Raw genomic sequence first — 21,722 nt, forward strand, 5'->3', positions numbered from 1 at the left:
TTAAATAAAAAATAAACCCTCAGATTTGCAGTCCTTCTAAACACCTTTCATTTAAAAAATAAAAAATAAAATAAAAGATATTTTAACATATGATAACAATGGATTAATACTGTAAATGAGGGAATTTCTTTAAGTGTATTTTACTTAAACGGTCTTTTTAATTAAACATCAAAAACATCTGGGTGTTTAATGTACTAAATCTGTGCACCCAACACGGTCTCTTTTCATATTAGACTGTCAGCTCATTCTCAGTTCACCTTCGCAGCTCACCCAAACTGCTCTTGCAACAACGCTCTAGTATGGAAAGAGAAGTGCGTGTCTTGGAGTGCGTGTATTAATATGTAAATCAAAGCACTGTCTTTGAAGTCCAACGTGTGATCTGAAGTGGAAGAACATGGTAAGGTTTGAAGAAACATGGATTGTACCTCATGTTACTAAGAGGAAACAATTTGCAACACGAAGGTCCTGCCTTTTGTTCCCATTTCTTGGTAAAGTTAACATCAAATTCCTCAGCTAGTGTAAATTGTTATAGCTCTGACTTCAGTGGAACTATAACTGTTTATACCAGTTGAATATCTGCCCCCATATGTCACAAGAGTGGTCTGAGGAAGAGCTCGGTGTAGCTCGAAAGCTCGTCTCTCTCACCAGCAGAAGCTGGTCCGATAAAAGATATTACCTCACCCCCCTTGTCTCTCAAAGACCATGGGACCCAACCCTGCTGCAACAGCAGTGCAAACAAGTATTAAAGTTAGATAACAACCAACCTTGTAGCTAAAGGGCACATTTTCATAAAGTTATTTTCATTGGAATTAATTTGGTTATGTTTCTGCCCTTTAGATTGTGAATATTTGTACTGCATTACTATACTTTTTAGGTTTCAGAGTAGCAGCCGTGTTAGTCTGTATTCGCAAAAAGAAAAGGAGGACTTGGGGCTCCTTAGAGACTAACCAATTTATTTGAGCATAAGCTTTCGTGAGCTACAGCATCCGATGAAGTGAGCTGTAGCTCACGAAAGCTTATGCTCAGATAAATTGGTTAGTCTCTAAGATGCCACAAGTACTCCTTTTCTTTATACTTTTTAGTAAGTTCTATATTGTACAAAGGGTTTCTTCCAACAATAACCTTCAGTGCTAACCTTCATGTTGCAAATTTAACATGGAAAATATTTTTCTTTGTAGAGCTCCATTTTTACAGCTGTATTCAACAGCACTATGGTGCACTCTCTGCCTGTTTTGATGAACATCATTAGCAACCTGTTTCTCCGCAACTTAAATGTGACTGAGAATATTCAAATCTGGAGTAACCCATTCATTCAAGTAGGTGGAGTTCAAATCAGGAAGTATCATAGGCTTAAAATTGCCTAATTACAAAGGAAATGATAGCAAAATCACAGTTGTGCATGCAGTTTTGTGGCTTTGACTATTTAGGCACTTCTTGAGGCTAGTCCTGTATTGGAGCATGTGACAAAATGTAGCTATAAGTCAGAACGATTCAATAAATTTCTAAGCGTGGCCGTTTAATTCAAGCTGATTTTATTACTATCTTTTTCACCATTTAAAGCTTCTAAAGTAATTAAATATTGCACATTAAGCAATACAGCTTTGAATTTAAAAAATCATATTCAGATTTTTTAAAGATAATTATACATAGTAAATATTTATATTATAGTGATGCCCGAGGGACCCAATCCAGGGCACTCTACAAACATAGAAAAGAGATGTTTCCAAATCTAAGGTCACAAACAGAGTATGAGTAGGGGGTTGAAATATGACACAAACTCAAATTAGTATGGTGATGAACTAGCACACCTTTGTTGTACTGTAGGTTTGGGCATTTTTAACTGGTGGTTGGAGGTAGCAAGAAAAGGAGTGGGAAAGGGAGAGGGCAAGAGGAGTGATCAGAGCTTGTCACCCACCTAGCTTTGATTAGACTGTGGTAGAGGTGAGTCATAAGGAGGGTTCTGGAACAGGATAAGGTAGAATTTTATCAGAGTTTTTCCCATATATAAGCACACAGTTGTATAGGATTGAGCTGATGGGCAGTAAGGCTGGGAATGTTGGCGGAACGAAGGTGGAGGTCAATGTTTTGGTGCGTTACTAGATCACCTGGGTAGGGTGGATCTCAGTTTTGAAGGGCCTTAAAGATAAAGACAAAGCGTGATATTCTAGTCCTGTTGAATTTAATGGGAGTTATGCCATTGACTTAATTGGGGCCAGGATTTTCACTCAAGAAGCTTGTATTTGATGGGGAGGTGAACAAGGAGCCAGAAGAGAGACTCAAAATGTGCGATAATATGATTAAAGCAACAAGATGATCTTAACAGCAGAATTCTCAATAGACTTGAGAGGAGCAAGGCTGCAGTAATCAAGGATAGCAAAGAGGCGGTTACAGTAGTCAACTATTCATAGTTGCCATTTTCTTTCTCTTCTGACCATATTAATTTTATAAACTGCAGAAAAATGTGCACAGGACTTTTATAATAAGTTGCAACTAAAGTGACATTGTTAGGAGTCTAGGTACAAGAGCACAGGAAATCATGTTTAGAAACTTTAAAAAAAAAGTTTGAGGAGTTGTTTTTTGTCTCTAGTATATTCTGATTTCCCAGTGCCAAAGTCTAATTATTTTTCAGGAGACTGATGACACAGTTTTCAGACTGGAGGCTTTTTTTCAAGCAATGTTACTAGGAATCATTGTAACGGGGGTGCCACCATATTTTGCCATGGAAAATGCAGAAAACCATAAGGTAATCTTCAATTTGAACTATGCAGTTTGGGTCATTTTAAATCTTCAGTATGTAAACAAATATAAAACCTTCTTCTAAGGCCATTACTGGATGATATAATCATGCAGTAATAACTTGGTAATGGCTGTTGTCTGGGACGCAATGGTGGGATTATTCGTAGAGTATACAACAACTTCAGAACCAAGTGGTGTGTCAGGACTCCTCAATTTTCAAATAAATTTAAATGTGTCTGTTTACTGGATGCACCTACCCCAAGAATAAATGTACATAAAGTTATATTTTATATAAGACTAACAAGTAGTTGCAGAGACAAATTATATGACTCAAATACGAATGTGAGCAGAAACGGGATTTTTGCATATAGAAGAACTAGCTGTAGATTTGGAGATGGAATTGGGCACTCTAGTCTTTTCATAACCTATTACCAGCTGGATGCCTAGCTGAAACTAAAGAAAGTAGGATCATAGAGGGCACTCAGTCCATATTCATACTGGGTGTTTTGCTTCTATCCCTTCTTCCCAAAACTAGTAAGTTCTTTTGTGGAAAAATGTGGATACACAGACCTCCTCCCCTGGCACCTAAAAATTGCAAATTGGGAATAACTCCAGTGAAGACACTAGAATGATACTAGTGTAAAGCCTGTATATTTGAGAGCAGAATTAGGCCCAAGTTGTGTAAGCATTAATAAGAATTAACATAACTGCCATTTGTGGCATTTTTGACACCTATTGTAATTTTATTTCCTCTAACAGATCAAAGCCTACACTCAGCTTAAGATCTCCGGTCTTTATCCATCTGCTTACTGGAGTGGACAAGCCATCATTGACTTTCCTTTATTTTTCATTATTCTTGTTCTGATGATAGGAAGCTTATTTGCATTTCATCATAGTGTTTATTTCGATACTTGGAAGTTCCTTGCTGTTGTAAGTCTAGTTTTATTTACTTCTCTGTTCTCATTAAAGTTCTTTATCAAAGTATATAAGAAATATGACGTGTTCGTTTTTGTTTGCTGGTCGGAAAAATTTCACCCAATGGTATTTCACTGGAATTTGCCAGATCGCTGAAATCTAAATGTTTCATCTAAATGAGGCCGTTCAGTTTTGACAAAGTTCTGACAGAACCCAGTCTGCCAGGCAGATTTCTGTTGGAAACTTGACTGGCTTCCTACTAGCATGCCCACCTGCTAGGCTACTGGGGTTTCCAAACTCCCACCTTCACAGCAGCCTGCCTGGCAGATAGACAGGGAGCTGAGAGCCCCAGCTCCCACACTTACGGCTCCTTAACAGCTGAGGCTACAAGAGTACCCTGTTCTGGGGAAGCCTGCCAGGGTCCCCTGCCCTGAGGCTGGGGATCCCAGGCCTTCCAGGGTCCATGCTTCTCGAGCCAGAGCTCTTCTCTTAGGTGAGAACTATGAAACTTTGAGTTTTCCTTTGAGCTTTTTGTACTTGGCATGCTATCATTTGACTGCGGTTCCATCCCTCCCTCCAACATGCCTGCTCTTGTTTTAATTTCTGCAAAAGTTTGTGAAATTAATCGAGGATGAAACTTGCAATGCTTACCAAAATATGCATATCATTAGTGTTTATGTGAGACCCGATAGTGCCACTTGAGAAACGATATAAAGAAAAGATTTAAATTTAACTGAGAGATGGGACTTGCTGCCCTGCTTGCATTTTTTAGCAGACAGTTTTAATAGCACATATCATGCTGAGTACAGCATCTCAAAACAATTAAATTAGCTTTTAACTGACAGAGGATCAACTGGAGATGAAAATGTACTCTAAAAGTATTCAGGCATTTACAAAATAAATGTCAATAACAGCTTTGTACCCCTGGGTATACTGAGTATTCTGACAGCATGGTATATGATGAATCTTTCTAAGAAATGTCTTTTTTTTTTTCCCTTGTAGATCTTTTGCCTTATTGGCTATGTACCATCAGTAGTGCTGTTCACTTATGTGCTCTCTTTCACCTTTAAAAAAGTGCAAAATACCAAAGAATTTTGGTCGTTTATTTTTTCAATGGTAAGTCTGCCTCTTGTTGTATTTAGTTAACTTTAAACATGTTTTCCCCTCAAGCCAAATCAACATTTTTTTTCAGTTATCATTTCTGGAAAATAATTCCCTCATATTTAAACCATTTGACATTGCTCGAACTTGCATCTGAAAAGGAGAGAAATTAAGTAAACGACAAAGGGTTTAACTATGAGGCAATATACATGTTTCTTTGCTTCTCTTCCTTGCCACAGCAACACACGCTTTTGAATAGTTATACTCAGTGTGGAATAAGACAAGGGATTACTTGTGTCACAATCTTGGGGCAGGCTGTTCTTTCAGAGAACATCTTCCTGTCCCTCGAGTGCACCCCTTTCTGGTAGCCAGCCTGTGCCTCCACTTCTCTTTGGTGTAGGATCCTGCAAGCCAACCACTTTCCAACTGGGTCTCTGGATTACACTTCTCTGGGTGCCAACCATGTTACCTAGTAGGTGCAGCTGAGCCAGAGTTCTATTTTTGGCAGCCAGTGGTCAGTAATAGTATGCAGAAGCAGTTTCTTCAAAACAAAGATGCTCGGATGGTACACACAATTGAGAGAAGTGGATTTAAAAATAACAAAGACCTATATGCATGTTGTCTTACCCATATTTGGCATTCCCCTACGTAGGCATGACAATGTTGGTGTCCCCCATTCTCTCTGGGCACCAAGTTACACATAACTTGCTCCCAGACCCTGGGTCTCAAGTCAGTCTGTCTGTATGTCAAGCCTTGCTGCGTGCTGACTGTGTCCCTGTTAGCTTCCAGCTGAGCTGACCGCTTCTTCCCTCGCTTTCTGCCAGCCAACCTTTTTAACCCCTCAGTGTTTTTTTTCATATCCGCCCTAGCCTTGAAATAGGAAAACGTGCTCATTTGGTCGGTGCCAGCCAGGTAGGTTCTTTCCCCCAGTTGAAGGCCCAGTGGGTACCTGAGAAGCTGTCTCATCTGTGTCATTGTTTTACCCATCCTAGGTACCTTTACAACCCCCCATTAGAGCCTGTTTTAACTGCACTGAGTCAGGCAGCAATATAAAATTGAACAAGGAAACAGAATCATACATAATGTTCCTAAGAAATAATACAGACAATTTTCTAACTTGTCACAACTTGTATTAAATATTATAACCATGTCAGTTTGTGAGATAGGCTTGGATAAAAATACGTGGCTTTTTTTTGCTTTTTTTTTTTTTTTTTTAGACTGCTTTGATCTCTACTGCTGTCACTGAAGTAGCATTCTTTCTGAGATATTTCATGGTAACCACCATTTTTCATTATGTCTTCTGTGCCTTCATTCCCATCTATCCTCTTATTGGATGCCTGATTACTTTTATAAAGGTAAGCTTTAGGGGTGTTGGGATGTTGGCTGGTTCCTTTTTATAAGGAATTTAACTTGAGAACTTTGAAAGTCACTTCAAGGGCCCTAGTACATGGGCTAATAGAATGAATACATACATACATACATACATATATATAAAGTGAATGGGGAGTTTTGCCTTCTGCATTGACCTGTAATATGCCTGATGGCCATTTAATGGGTTATAAATAGCACCAACTGCTGAAAAAGTTTCTTTTATTATCCCCTTGTTGTAAGCTAAATGTTTTATTTTCAGAATCTGGAAGAAACAGAGCATTTGTTAAATACATAAAGGCAAATTCCATGTCCCTCTGTCTGTGGAGTTGAGCTGTTTTGATTACTGGGAGCCTGCAATTGACAAAATACATTGGTCCTGATTCTGATCTCTCTCTACATCCATGTAAACAAGGAGTGACTCCACAGAAGTCAATGGAATTGCACTGATGTAAAGCCAGTGCAAATCTGAATGAGGCTCATAAAGTGTATAAATAAAATGTCTTAAATAATTCATTATAATTTGCATTTAAATTTAGTTGTAAAATGTGGCATTTGATGAAAAGTTCTTTGTGTAAATATTCGTCACATTGTCAGGTATCATGGAAACACCTACAAAAGAATGAAAAATACCATGACCCCTGGGACAAACTCTTGGTAGCAGTTATCGCGGTAAGCACCAGTTGTTTGTCAAATACGTTAGGAAATGTTAACTTTGAATGAAAAGCCACTTCCTAAAGACATTCCTGTTGTAAGGTGTTCAAGAATTTTATTTTTGCTTATAACAGATAGTGGATTAACTACTGCTCTGCAGCCAAAAAATGATTACAGAATAGGCAACAGCGGCATAAACTGCCCCACTCCCTCAGCTCAACACCTAGTGCCCCAGCAGTGTGGCTCAGCCCTACCCTTGGAAGATAAGACTGCTGATTGGGATCATGGAAGAGTTCAAACTTTGTGTGTTCGGTCATTAGCCTCCCTATTGAGTCTGCCAACGAGTGCCCAGCTGAGATGTTGTTTTTGTGATATAGTCTCTTGTCTGCTAGGAACTGGACTGAGACATACCGGCTCATTTAACTGAGGCCAAGTTACAGCCTTCACATAGTAACAAAGGGTTTGGCCTACGACAGATTTGAGTGGATTCTTTAAAAGAGAAAGTTGACATATCCAGTTTACTTAAAATAACGTTTTCCTCTCCTCTCTGTTCTGTTTTGTGGGCCAAACTTCAGAAAACCATTTCAGAAATATTAATTAAGAAGTACTGATTTAAAACATATTTCACTCTTAAATAACTCATTTATATTTTATACAAAACTGGAAATATATTCTAATTATAACAACACAGAGCACTTATGCCATATGAAACAGTTTTTGGAAATATACCCATCTGACTTCCAATGGAATTAATTAGTGACGTGATATCACTGCCTTGGAGTCTGTCATGAACACCTTCCTGCTGCGAGGGAATCAACATTTCATAGAACTCATCCCATGGACAACTGTTTTGGCCTCAAGGGGCTAGAAATGTTTTGATTAACTGTAACTGTTTTTCTGTCTGTCTTAGCCTTATTTGCAGTGTGTAGTGTGGCTGTTCCTCCTGCGATATCTTGAAGTGAAAAATGGAGGTAAATCGATAAGAGAGGACCCATTTTTCAGGTCTGTGTTGCTTAATAGGATCTCTTCTTATTCTGTATTGAAAAAGCCATCTTAAGATAGTATTGGTAGCACTAACTGGGAGTATTTAATGTGCAGCAGAAGGCCCACCAAAGATAAAACAAAAATCCTTTTGTCACTGGAGTAATATGTCCTATTGCATTATCCTGATGTTTTAAAACAGTGCAGACATTGCTTGTTCTGTACTGGCGATCATCCTTATATCAATACGTATGTCTCTGACATAATTTAGATAATGCTTTTCTGCTAGAACAACTAATATAAGGATCATTCCCTCATAACATTTGTGTGTCCAACTCAGGTTAACTCTGTAAAATTGTAAGAGCGGCCATACTTGGTCAGACCAACAGTCCATCTAGCCCAGTATTCTGTCATCTCACAGTGGCCAGTGCCCAATGCTTCAGAGGGAATGAACAAAACAGGGCAACTCTGAGTGATCCATCCCCTGTTGTCCAGTCCCAGCTTTTGGGAGTTGGAGATTTACAGACAGGGGTTGGATCTCAGACTATCTTGGCTAATAACCATCAGTGGACCTATTCAATGTGAATTTCTCATTCTTTTTTTAATCTAATTATACTTTTGGCCCTCACAACATCCCATGGCAATGAGTTCCACTGCACTGTGTGAAGATGTGCTTCCTTATGTTTGTTTTAAATTTGCTGCCTGTTAATTTAATCAAGTGACCTCTCGTTCTTGTGTTATGTGAAGAGGTAAATAACACTTCCCTACTCGTTTTTTCCACACCGTTCGTGATTTTATAGACCTTAATGGTTTCCCACCTTGTCTCTTTTTTCTAAGGTGAACATTTGCAGTCTTTTTAATTTTTCCTAGTACAGAAGCTGTTCCATACCCCTAATCATTTTTGTTGCCTGACTTTTCTCCAATTCCAATATATCTTTTTTGAGATGAGTGACCAGAACTGCATGCAGTATTCAAGGTGTGAGCATACCATGGATTTATGTTGTGGCATTACGATATTTTCTGTTCTATTATCAATCCCTTTCCTAATGGTTCCTCGCATTCTCTTAGCTTTTCTGACTGCCATTGCACAGTCAGACCTACAGTTAGAAAGTCCTACAGGTAAAAATTACAGGAAGGGAGCATTAACTGAAATAAGTATTATGTTTAGGGAAAAATGCTTGGTTTTCTAGACATCATGGATCACTAACAGATGTTATCAGACGTTATCCACTAAATGGAGACAAAATATGACAATGTTTTATGCATTATACCAGTGCAAAATATTATAGTATATAGAAGTGTTCTGGCTTTTAAATGTAAGAGCTTGTAACTGAAGCTATTCACGTACTATTGAAGTAGAAAAATTTAATTGCTGGCTTACTATAACTGACAATGGTGGCACTAGAATGTGTGGGCCAGATCCTGGGCTCTTAAGTCCCTTTTGTAGGTAGGTAGCTGAGGATTCTTTGGGCATATTGGATATGCCAGAGGTGAGCGGGAAGAGGAGGTGGAGTGGCTGCTATGACAACTTAGAGTAGCCCTTTGGTTGAATGGCTGCTTCTCTGAGGATCTAGTCCTATATGCAAACACTTGTTACTTACTTGACCGTTATTTTTAAAGGATTTTCAGAATTACGACTGGGAAGAACATATTACCAAGCTTTAATGCAAATATTTATATTACAAAACAATAGATATGCCCTCTGAAACAGATCTAATTCAAAATTTTAAACTGGCATTAATGAAATGTGTTTATTGCCTTATACTGTTTGACACTTCAACATTTACGTTTTCATTTAACCAGCATGAATAGTATTCAGAAATCGTACATAAAAATCTGCATAAATGTCGCCAATTTGCATTGGTACATAGTTTTAACAATCAAGTGGTGATACATATTATGCAAGGTATAATACTTTACAAGAAAAAGAGCACCTGGACTGTGTCTTTAAACACCAATAAATTATGGCTTTGACAATCCTTACACTTTGATCTAAGTTTAAATTGTATTCATCAACTATATAAAAGCAAGTACAATATGCAAATTAATTATCAGGCAGAAGATATACCTATCTCTTAAAATATTGAAGGAAGACCAATATTTGGACAATTTCAGAGTTCTGTCATTATGCAGACAAGGGCCATGATCTTGCAAACCTTACCTCTGGGGGAATTCTGAGCCACTGTGCGTGCACATAATTAATGAGCCGTGCATATTTTTAATATTTTTGCGCAGAAACAGCTTCTACTGAAAAGTTTTGGCAATTCTACCTTATGCCCACCAGAGGGTGCTGTGGCAATAGAACACAGCAGCCGCTGCCAGTCAGCTAGGGAGGAGAAAGAGCCTGCAGAGCCTTCTTCACAGTGCCTGTAGGCCAGGTCGGGAGACAGAGGCAATGGGCAGACAGACAATGTGGGGCTGCTGGGGGTGGGGGTCACAGATAGGGGCTCATAAGGGCTGGTGGGGGAGGACAGCCTGGGACAGGGGCTGAATGGGAGTGGAGGTGCAGGGCCACAGGAGGAGGGAGGTGCAGGGCCACATGGGGCTGGCAGGTGGCTGAGTGGGGGCACAGAGACACATGGGGAGGAGGTGCAGGGCCACGTGGGGATGGGGGAAGTGGGTGACTAAGTGGAGGTGGAGGGACACGTGGACAGGGGGTGCAAGGACACATGCAGATGGGGGGAGTGGTGTCTGAGCGGGGTGAAGGGACACATGTGCCTGACTGAATGGGAGAGGCTAGGGGTTAGCCAGGGTCTGCATGGGGGAAGCTCCCTAACAGTCCTCCCCTCCCCTCCCCTCCCCTGCCAAAAAAACCCTCTTCCATACTTTTCCCACCCATACCCAACAACCCTCCAAGTTCACACCCAGACATCTTCCCAGCAATTATTTCCCTCTCCCTCAGCTCCTCCATTACCGCTCACTCCCTCCAGCTTTTTCACTGCTTCTGCGGGTAGAGAGGTGTGGGAAATATGGTTCTGTATTGTAGTTGAAATGAATAATTACTCAGAGTTCTGTATTAATATGGCTAGTAAGAAATCTATTTGTCAAATATTTTCTGAATCTTTTTTGTCGTCTGTATTGTTACAGACATACTTGCTGACAAGTATTTTGAAATAAATGACCAAAAATAATTGAAACTGGTGTGATTATATGGTGTTATATTAACAAATAAAATATGCAGAATTTGAAAATACTGTGTGCAGAATTTTAATTTTCTGTTGCAGAATTTTTAACTTTTTGGCGCAGAATTTCCCCAGGAGTAAAACCCTTGTAACTGGTCAAATACCTGCTCATATGTGTTAACAGGATTGGGGCTGTAGGGGGAAAATTTTGACTATGGGCTGTGGCATCTATCTGCACACTGTTCCTAGAGGCTAATAGAAATTGTACAGCTATTTCATCATAAACGTCTTTGGAGATTTACCTCATTCTTTATAACAGTAAGACCAGTGTAACCGTTGTGAAATAATTTTAATATTCACCGATTTCTGTAGCTAAGAATCAACGGGAAAGGGCTTTGTTTACGTTTAAATGACCTGATTTTCTATGGCGTGACCTAGCAGTAGCCTTACTTTAGTGCAGTTTTTTGGCTTATTCCCTTTGATCGCAGTTCTTGTTAAGTGACAACTGAATTTTATTTTTTTAAAGACTTGTTTTCCACTGATTTTTTTTCTCCCCATTCACATATGGCTAATTGCATGAGTTTATTGCCTAACAAACGCAAAGGACTTGATCTTTCTGTCCATAATCAGGCAGCTCTCCAGTGAAATCCCTGGAAGCTTTGTCTGTTTAAAGACGACTGAACAGAAATTAATATTTGTTCCTCTCTTTAGAACTACTACAAAGATCAAAACATGGAAATTTCAAGATGATCCACATAATGAGAATGAGGATGAAGACGTAAAGGCAGAGAGGTTGTGGGTTAAAGAAAAGACAAGCTGCCAGAGCTCTGACGAGGTAATTGTGTAATTATGATTGAATCACAGGGGACAGGGTGAGATCAGATAAAATTGCTATCAAGAAATCAACATATGCCAGCTCTGAAATAATAAATTAATTAATTGGAAATATTAGAACTAGATATTGTTTTTGTCTTCTGAATTAGTTACTTCTTTGAATTATTTTGTATTAAAAAGATTCAGATGAGCAAATAGGATTCTATTTTTTTCACGTGAGTTGACGTCAGTACTTATTTTCTTTTGTTTCCAGTGCCTTCCTTGTGTGTGTCAATTTATTTGGCTTACCACCTCTTACCCATGGAAAAACCTAGAATTCTTGCCCTAAGAACAGCTCTGTGTCTGGTTGGGTTGGTACTTTTAGATTCCAAGCTAACGGGTACTCACACTTCGGGCTAGTAGGAGTTAGGTGCATCATGCCACTGAGATCAAGCCTTGAGGAGGAGGAGATGTGCTGTGTATTGCATATGAGCAGCTCTGACAGCAATTTTGAGCATAATTCTGCTGCTGCTTCCTAAGAGTTGTTGTCTGCATAGGGATCAGGTGCAGAATCGGACCCTTAAAATGGTTTTGCAGCATATAGAGACAATGAGGACTTAGAAGTGAAAAACAGGGACTCTGAGTAGAGATAATGGTGATAACCCCTGCTTGTCCCTAAGTGTAGCCATGGTGAAGCAGAAATGTAATGATTTACTAAGAAGACAGGAATATCTAAATCTCTCTGTCTAACCTCGGTAAATGTAAAAAAAACCCCATATTTTATTGCGATAAACTTTCAGTTTGTCCATTGGTGCGAGTGCTTTTGTCATTTATATTTTAAAAAATAATTCAGTTATTATATTATATTCTGTTTTTTAGAAACCAGCAATTCTGGTCAGCAGTCTGCATAAAGAATATGATGAAAGGAAGGATTTTCTTCTTGGGAGAAAAATAAAGAAAGTGGCAACTAAACACGTCTCTTTTTGCGTAAAAAAAGGTTGGCGTTAAATTAGTTACCATTGAAGTACTATATTTTGTTCCTGGAATGCATGGGTAACACTCTGTCTGTCATTTATGTATTTATTTTATTCAGGAGAAATACTTGGATTGCTAGGACCAAATGGAGCTGGAAAAAGCACACTGATTAACATGCTGGTGGGAGACGTTGAACCAACTGCTGGCCAGGTGCAGTATGTCGCTGCGAACTAATAGAAAAGGAATTGGGCTATCTATTTTTTGTTTATTGTTTTCTTACCATTTTGGTCACCAGCATCTCTAAATAGTTTTTGGTCTTTATAGAGACAAGCAAAGCCTATGAAAATACTGTTTAGTAAGGCCTGTCTTTCCATAGGTGCTGATGGGAGACTATTCTTTAGGATTGAATAGTGAGGAACATTCTGCTAAATTTGTGGGATATTGTCCTCAAGTAAATCCACTTTGGCCAGATATTACGTTGCAGGAGCATTTTGAAATATATGGATCTGTCAAAGGAATGAGTAAAACTGATGTGGAAGAAGTTGTAAAACGGTAAAAATGAATTTCAGCATTTTTTGCTTGCACTCATATTTTAGCTGGGTTCTAATAGGTTAATAGTCTACAATAGATGTCATAGGTTTCTTGTCCTCTGTTTTTGTCTGACAATAGTAGACTGCTTTTAGCAGTTTTGAGCAAGAGGTGACTATGGTTTGGAAGGGACAAACCCAACAATATGTAATGCCTTTGATTTTTATATACATCTTTATTTCACCTTGAAAACATCCAGCTTACTCAGTGATTTCTAAGAGAGACGCATAAGATGTAGCAATGTAAAAACTTTTATAAGGATTTTTTTAAAAAACATTAGAATAATTTTTGTAATTAGCAGAGTAACCAGTTATTTAACAATTGTACTAAGAGAAATGACAAAGCATATTTTGAGGATTAATAATCTATCTGCTTTCTTAAACAATGTTCTCAGTGATTGATGAGACAGATATTGTGCATTGGGTGTTTTGCAGCATTGCAAGTGCCCTTGAGTTGAAAAACCATCTACAGAAAACAACAAAGAAATTAGTGGTTGGAATTAAACGCAAGGTATGAAGAAGGTTTTAAAAGAAGTTGAATTCAGTATTTTCATAACATGAGGCCTATTGTGTAATCATATTTAACCTTCCTTCTTTCATGTCAGTTATGTTTTGCGCTAAGTATGCTGGGTAATCCCCAGATTACGTTGCTAGATGAACCATCTACTGGTATGGATCCTAAAGCCAAACAGCACATGTGGTGAGTGTAACATTATGCCACACTTTTTTTAAAAAAAGTCTACATTGTAGGATAATATGATAGTAATATTCTTACTCCAAAGGTCACAGTGGTAACATGCCATAGATTAGTATAGCCAAATCATGTATTTATTCCTCTTTCCAGTCATGTGAATAACTTGCTGTTAACATTAAGGAAGGCTACCTCTGTGCACTGCCAAGAATCTAGCTTTGTATAAACTGCTTTCCTCTGCATGTTGTCTTCAAATCATTTACAGATTAATAGCTTATTTGCCTTTGAAGCTAAATCTTTCATTTGATTTATAACAATCAAAAGCATACATTCGCAACTCAGTGCTTTCACAGCAACTTAAAATTCATAATTAGAATACAATAATAACATAATTAGAATACAATGGACAGAAAGAATAGACTCCTCCATAATATTGGCCCATTGAGGAATAATAAACCGAGCTCCTCAAATTCATCCTCTTCCTACAGCTGTCCCTCCCCAGATGCCTAAGAAACTGGGTAGGCTTTGTAATGTGATGGGAAGGAGAGTTCTTTTAAGAGTTGTGGGACTCTCTTGGGTAATGCGAAGCTACAAGGTTAAACCAAAGGAGCTCCAGTTTGAGTTCCTCTGCTTGTCACCAGTGTGGTAACAAAGGATGGAGAAAGAGGCAGTGCCTCTGGAAGCCAAGTAGCAAACCATTTTGTGTTTTTTGATACAGGATATACCATGCTTGTCATAGTAATATCCAGGGGATGAATTCGAGAGCCAGCTGACAAATTGCAGAACCACGTGATAAAAGAATTTATCATGCACATTTGATCATTGCAACTGCTCTTTTCCTGCTAACCCATCTCTCCTAGAACTTACTCTGACAATCCAAACTTCTGAGTAGCTTCTTTCATCATTTTAAAGAAAAATAACCCACCAAAGAAATGTTTCCTCCTTTCTCCCCAAATTGTGAAATTTTCTCCCAGAGGCCAGCATAGGCAAGATTTAATACAGGATCAGTAACTGCTTCTGTGTGCCTTCCCAGTATTGACTTTGCATTTTAAATTAGCGTTTTCTTTTAATAATAAGGCTGTTGGGATTAAGAGACTAGTGGGCGTCCAAAGCCCTGCAAAATACTGACATTAATATATTTTAATTGAGAATAACTGAAAGAAATATATACATTTGCTTTTCTTTGCCCTAGAATGAAAAAAGCTGATCATGTGGCTGAGGAGTTTGTGTTAATTATAACTAAAGTATTATTTCCCCAACATACGACATGTCATGTTAAAGGTAATTTGTAGCTGTAGTTATTATTTTTCATTCATTTTCAGGAGGGCAATTCGAGCAGCATTTAAAAGCAAACAGAGAGCAGCTATTCTGACCACTCATTATATGGAAGAGGCTGAAGCTGTGTGTGATAGAGTTGCAATCCTGGTGTCTGGACAGTTAAGGTATTGAGGACTTTAGTCGTCCAGGGATATTTGGAACTTTTGCATAAGAGAAACATGGTGTCTCTCAGCTTGAACACATTTATAGCATTCAAAAAGTACAGCCACATTTGTATTCATCTCAAGCCTCTCATAAAATCATGCATCCGATGAAGTGAGCTGTAGCTCACGAAAGCTTACGCTCAAATAAATCTGTTAGTCTCTAAGGTGCCACAAGTCCTCCTGTTCTTTTTGCGGATACAGACTAACACGGCTGTTACTCTGAAACCTGTCATAAAATAATCTAATTCCTAAAAAGAAACGATTGAAAACAGCTTTGCTATATATTTGTCTCTATATTTGTCTCAACGATCTGTAGGTGCATTGGTTCAGTTCAGCATCTAAAGAGCAAATTTGGCAGAGGCTATTTCTTGGAAATTAAATTAAAAGAAACAGCAGGCGTACAACAGGTGGCATTTCTTCACAGGCAGATTTTGCACATCTTCCCAAATGCAAATCATCAGGAAAGGTAAAAAGTTATTAAATAGAGCGATGAAATAAAAGTTATTAAATACAGTCCTTACAAGGAAAAATATATATTTGTATTAATGCATGCTTCATTTTTGTCAGTGTGTTATGAATAAGTAATTAGTGATATCATATTATCCACATTTTACATAAAATATGTACGAAAATAAGCCTACAAAAGAGAACATGTCGTGAAAGCTAGCAAAGAAAAATACCTTTATTGATAGCAAGACCAAAATTATGCTTTTGTAACAGTTGTGACCTGGTAATTTCCTTGCTGAGAGTGACCTCTTTCCCACTCCAAGAAATATGGATGGTACCTATAGTCCTGCAAATGTCTGAGCTGCCTTCAGCCTCTTCTAGGAGTACTTGGTCCAATCCCTTTTGTCCCGTCATCAAGAGTTCTTCCATAAATTTATTCGCAAAAAGAAAAGGAATACTTGTGGCACCTTAGAGACTAACCAATTTATCTGAGCATTAGCTCATGAAAGCTTATGCTCAAATAAATTGGTTAGTCTCTAAGGTGCCACAAGTACTCCTTTTCTTTTTGTGAATACAGACTAACACGGATGCTACTCTGAAACCTGTCATAAATTTATTGAAACACTAAATTACTTGAATTTCTGTCAGTGGATAAATGCACACTCTTAACAGTAATATCTTCTTCTAATTTGTTTACTGTTCACAAGGACCCAGGAAAAGCCTATCCTAGAAATACCCAAAGACTTTTTTTCAGGTGGGGCAGTATTTGGTGGAGAGGTCAATCTCAGAAAGGAGATCATCTGGTGACAGATTTTTCCATTCTGGATCTTTACCCCTGCCCCGGTCCAAGAAATTTGGGATGTAACAAACACTTGCCAGGTGACTCTGTCAGCCTCTTAATTCTTAGGATGTGACCTTGGAGTTTCCCTTTTTAAATGGACTAAACCAGGTGGTTGGGAGATTTTTGAACTGTCCACCAGAGAGAATACCTGATAAGTGAGGACAGTGCAGATGATTCTGTCTCGAGTGCCAAAGGGGGCTGACACAGAATTTTGATGGTGTCTTGAAAGGAGTCCTGGCTGGTGCGTCTGGTTCTGGCCTTTGTCAGGTTAGTGGACCAAATAATCTGATCCACACTGGCAATTCCTATGTCCCTGTGTCACTATATGATTAGCTTGCAGTGCTTTGCCTCCTCCTTGAGAAAATGAACTTACGCTTAGTCATGTGAAACTTTTTTCTTTCCTTTTGCTTTCAGCAATTTTGGCCTGGGAAAATCTCACACTGTATTTTATGGGTTTTTTTTCAGTTTTGCCTCCATTTTGGCATATAAAATTCCTAAGGAAGATGTACAGTCGCTCTCTCAGTCTTTTTCTAAACTGGAAGAAGGTAAGGCCAAGTATTTGCCAAGCAAACGAGGTAAATAGAAATCATTTTGCCTATTGTGCAGCCTGAAATATTCTCCTTGATCCTGTGTACCATGTACCGTTACTCTTCTTCACATCTTTCCTCAAAATCCACTTGGTACAGTTAGCTTTTTAGTGCTAACCTCCACTCCATGACTCCTGCCCTTTTAACTTTATTTCCTCATAACCCATTAACTTCTATAACCCTGCTGTACTCTTAACCTATGTACACAATTCAAGGTAAAAAGAACTAAACAGATATGAATGCAACAAGGACCTGGTTCAGTTCCCATCTCAGTCTATAAGTACCTACAGTGGACGAATATATTTAATTTTAGAGTGTTCTTTAATCCAGCAGACAAAGAACACAACAAGCTTCAATGACGGAAAGTTGAACTTAAAAAAAATCAAACTGGATATAAGGTGCTAATGTTTAACTGTAAGGGTAATTGTCCACTGGAACAGATTGCCAAGAGATGTGGTAGATTTTTCATTGTTTAATCTTTGAAGTCAAATTGGATGCATTTCTTAAAGAGATGCTGTGGTAAATCAATGGCCAGATGGCGTTTTATAGCCTGTGTTATGCAGTTCAGAGTAGATTAACATAATAGTCCTTTCTCACCTTAACATCTCTGAATATGTAAAGTCAGTGGTGTTGATCAGACCCCAAAAGTTTTATATCACTGTAATCTTGTCTTTCCCATATGCCAACCACCAAATGCACACAGTTTTGTGAGTCATTGCAATATTGAACTCAGATTATATATTCCTTTTGAAAGAAACCCTTTTTGTATTTGTCTGAAAATCTACTCTCACAGCCCTGGCGCTGTACAGATAATTTAAACATCATCCCTAGGAGTCTGAGAACTACGTTGTATTAGCATATCAGTTCAAAATGCCTGGAGCTTATCCCTTCTCTCCCCCCCCCTTTTTTTTTTTCTTTTTGCAGGGATATCAGGCTATGGCTAGGAGGGGTCACTGGGTTTCTCAGTGGGAATGGAGAAAGTTTATGGTGATTGTAGCCTGTTATCACAGAGGTTAGGGCTTGGGAGTTGAAGCTAAACCCGTAACAGTTTTTACTTGTGGAATAAGACCTTGCTGCTCCTCATGCAGCCCCAAGACACCTTCAGAGGGTGAGCCTGACTCCGTACATGAGAGGAAGGTCTTGGAGAGGATTGTGACTGGATACGAGGGTACCCAGACACCTTTAAGGCTTTCAAAGAAAATAGGCCATAAGGACTGAGGATCAACAGATTGAATGTTGATAAATATATTCCAAGGTATAGTGTTAAACCAGTTCAGTAAAGATGCAGCTAGAGTCTGTTACACAAGACATAGTGTCGCGGGTTTTTTGGTACTGCTGGATGGATGACACTGTCAGTGATTCTTTTCCACGTCTAATTTCTACGACTGCGTGGATGCCACCTTCCAGTCTCTGTTCCAATCCCCTCCCACTCTGGAGAGAGGGAGACTGCAACCTAAGACCTGAACCAGTTGCTCTAACATGGCATTGCACTGAGCTGGGCCATCTAATTGTAAAACTCCTCTGTATTTTTAGTGAATTTAACAGTAGATATTTGAATCATTTAATAATACAGATTTAAATAAAGTCCTTTTGAGGCATTTGATGATTAATTGTTCTTAAATGTGCATTCTTTTAATCCTTTTAACAGCCAAACATGCCTTTAATATCGAGGAGTACAGCTTTTCTCAAGCAACCCTGGAACAGGTATAGGAAGCAAATTTTATTTCATAATTGTAAAAAAAAATATCTGTGGATTATAGTTTTATAGGGTAAAATTTTCAAAAGTGCCAAGTAAGAGCTGAAGTGCCATTTCCAAAAATGAGATAAACATTTAAGAACATAAATCCCATTGACTTTCAAAATAAGAGTGTAAGTAAGAGTCAAAAACAAAAGGCATGGAAACTACAACGATTGGAACAAAGCAAATCCCTGTCATTAGGAATTACTAACTTTTGATTAAATAAATTCCATGTCATTTGCCTGCGCAAACTGGATAAATCCATGGATTTATTATTGCTGACACTGGATACTCTGCAACTTGCATCTGGTACAGGCTACTTCTTCTTCTGTTGTGTTATAGTAACAAAGAAATCTTAACTCTCATTCTGAAGGGTCAGTATACCTATTCAGATACTAGTGCAATAGGTCCCACTTTTGTAATTCGTTTCCATGAATTTTCTTTGATTGGTAAGCACTCCAATCCTTGCAGTCTGAATGCTCTTACACTGAATACACTGTTGATGCCATTTTCGTCCGTTTTAGGTTTTTGTGGAGCTTGCTAAAGAACAAGAAGAGGAAGATAATAGTTTTGGAACCTTAAACAGCACACTTTGGTGGGAAAGAACACAGGAAGACAGAGTCATTTTTTGAGCTCTTTAAATACTGTCAGATTCAATAGATGTACACTACAGTTCACTTTTGTCTTTTTTTGTTTCTTGTAATGTGTGCTGAGTGCTAAGAAAGCAGTTGAGATTGAGAAAAATATCTGACTTGAAAAACAAAAATAATAATTGTAAACTTCGAGCATATTTCCCCTGCCTGGACTTATCCATCAATGTTATGCAACTGTGGGAGTGCCTTTATTTGTGAGGACTCTTATTGCTTGCATATAATTGGTCTGTTTTTTAAAATTTCTGATCCACTCACCTTACTCTGTCCTATTTTGAAGCGATAATGGTAAATGACAATTTAGTCCTTTATAATTTCCTGTTTGTTTTGGTCAATCTGTGGTCTATGCTTCTAGAACTCCAACCTTGAGCTTGTTCAGCTATTCAGTGTGTGATATCAGTATATAATTGCTCAACTCCAGGATCAAACTTCTTCCTTGCTTATCTTTCAAGAGGGAGCTTCCAGCAAAGGCAGGGGTCCACAGAACCAGGGCAGCACCACTAGAAAAGAGTCACAAAAATAGAAGTCAGCACAGAAGATATAGCAATGCCAGAAGTCAGTGACTTGTCTGAGTTGGGGTAAGCATGTAGATATAAGGTGGATGTTTAAAGAAGTCAATTTTGAGCTTTAACTGCCCGATAGTGTTCTGGTAAGCTTTATCGTCACTTCCTCTACATAAAATTCCATGTAGACTAGATTGCTATACAGACAACTCACTTAACTGCCTGATTCCAGGGTTCATCATGGAATATGATGCTGGTTAGTTCAGCCTAAATTGTTTATATGATACCAAATACCGATACGTAAAATTCAGTTAACTTATATGCTGACTTTAAATTCCCATTGGATCCTGCTGATCAAAATCCTGATGCTCCTGTTTGGTATGGTATATCTCAGGTCAACTCTCCTTATCCAAAATAATCAGTATGATACCACAGTGCCTCCATAACGGATCCTGCTCCATCACCTCAATTCTTGAGTTTATTTGCTGTATCTCAGTTTTAAACTCCTCCTCTTTGTGCCATATATGGACTTTAGTATCCAGATGACCATACTCGTTAGTCTCTTCTCATCATAATGTTCCTCCAGTCCTATGCTGCTTCAGAATGTGTAACCTGTGTGTGTGTTTTAACTAATCTCTGCTTTTTCCCTTGTTCTCTGCCCTCTTCTGGGCTAGCACCTCCCCGGCTGATCAGTAGGCACATGATCTATAGCATACTGATGAGGGACATAGCTGTCACTTCACAAACTTGCTTGGAAGAGGCCAGAGGCCCTTTTTGCTTTTTTAAAAGAGGGGGGAAAGGAAATTCAACATTCATCGCTAAATAGGGCCCTAAATTATATAATAAACTTAGCTTGGGATCCACTCAACAGAAAAATATTTACACATTAGTATAATATGGCACGTGGTTAACCATTATGAACCTTTTTAATGCAAATTGGCAGGTGTAACTCTAATCAAGTTACCTTTGTAGGTTGTGTAAAAATGTATAATGCATGCACTTGTAAGTTTAAATGTGGTTTGCAAAGCTGGATAGGTTCCTTTGAGTCTATATTTGTAAAAGCGTGACCACCAAATGAATATATCTTTATGGAATTTGCATAAATGTGAGCATTTCTAGTTCTATTCTTTGTTAAAACAATCTGTTTTGTTGAACACGTGTGCTAACACACATTTAAAAGGCATTTCTTTAGGTGTGTTCATTTTCTGTGACCGTGAATTTACAGGCTTGTGCACCAATGCTTTCTAATCTATCTTTGTTGCAATAGTAATGAGGCAATACAATACCATGTCCAGTTCACTGAGAGTGCTTTCTTATTTCTATCATGCTCATTTTCTCTCATCATAAATCAAAAAGGGTAAACTCCAAAAGCAGATATTGTCTTGTCACTAAGAAAACTTTTGTTTGTTATCTGGCAAAATTGTTCTGTGTCGAAGAAATAATAAGAGAGCCCATGTGTGGTTCAGCATCCTCAGATCTGAGAGTAAGTATTAATCCTGCGTGTGTTCCAAAGAAAAAATCTTTGATTTAAA

The 21,722-nt window shown here is 38.4% G+C and overlaps 1 protein-coding gene across 3 annotated transcripts in view; it reads left to right on the plus strand.

The window, feature by feature from the left end:
* The window catches only part of ABCA5 (ATP binding cassette subfamily A member 5), a 56,254-nt gene extending 34,767 nt beyond the window's left edge, over nt 1–21,487 (plus strand). Inside the window, exons 22-39 of one of the 3 annotated variants that reach the window (XM_077833103.1) lie at nt 1,179–1,316; nt 2,630–2,743; nt 3,496–3,666; nt 4,654–4,767; nt 5,970–6,107; nt 6,718–6,792; nt 7,685–7,776; nt 11,589–11,712; nt 12,570–12,687; nt 12,784–12,875; nt 13,042–13,217; nt 13,688–13,763; nt 13,858–13,952; nt 15,266–15,385; nt 15,741–15,890; nt 17,178–17,257; nt 18,948–19,003; nt 19,562–21,487. In XM_077833103.1, the coding sequence (XP_077689229.1) occupies nt 1,179–1,316; nt 2,630–2,743; nt 3,496–3,666; nt 4,654–4,767; nt 5,970–6,107; nt 6,718–6,792; nt 7,685–7,776; nt 11,589–11,712; nt 12,570–12,687; nt 12,784–12,875; nt 13,042–13,217; nt 13,688–13,763; nt 13,858–13,952; nt 15,266–15,385; nt 15,741–15,890; nt 17,178–17,257; nt 18,948–19,003; nt 19,562–19,669 (2,037 nt within the window). In that variant the 3' untranslated portion in view covers nt 19,670–21,487. Of the gene's footprint in view, nt 1–1,178; nt 1,317–2,629; nt 2,744–3,495; nt 3,667–4,653; nt 4,768–5,969; nt 6,108–6,717; nt 6,793–7,684; nt 7,777–11,588; nt 11,713–12,569; nt 12,688–12,783; nt 12,876–13,041; nt 13,218–13,647; nt 13,764–13,857; nt 13,953–15,265; nt 15,386–15,740; nt 15,891–17,177; nt 17,258–18,947; nt 19,004–19,561 lie in introns of those variants that run through there. The other 2 variants (XM_077833105.1, XR_013347864.1) reach the window with 2 other exon arrangements.
* Nucleotides 21,488–21,722: the final 235 nt, after the last annotated feature.

The sequence above is a fragment of the Eretmochelys imbricata genome, chromosome 14 (assembly GCF_965152235.1).
Source record: "Eretmochelys imbricata isolate rEreImb1 chromosome 14, rEreImb1.hap1, whole genome shotgun sequence".
Lineage (NCBI taxonomy): Eukaryota > Metazoa > Chordata > Testudines > Cheloniidae > Eretmochelys > Eretmochelys imbricata.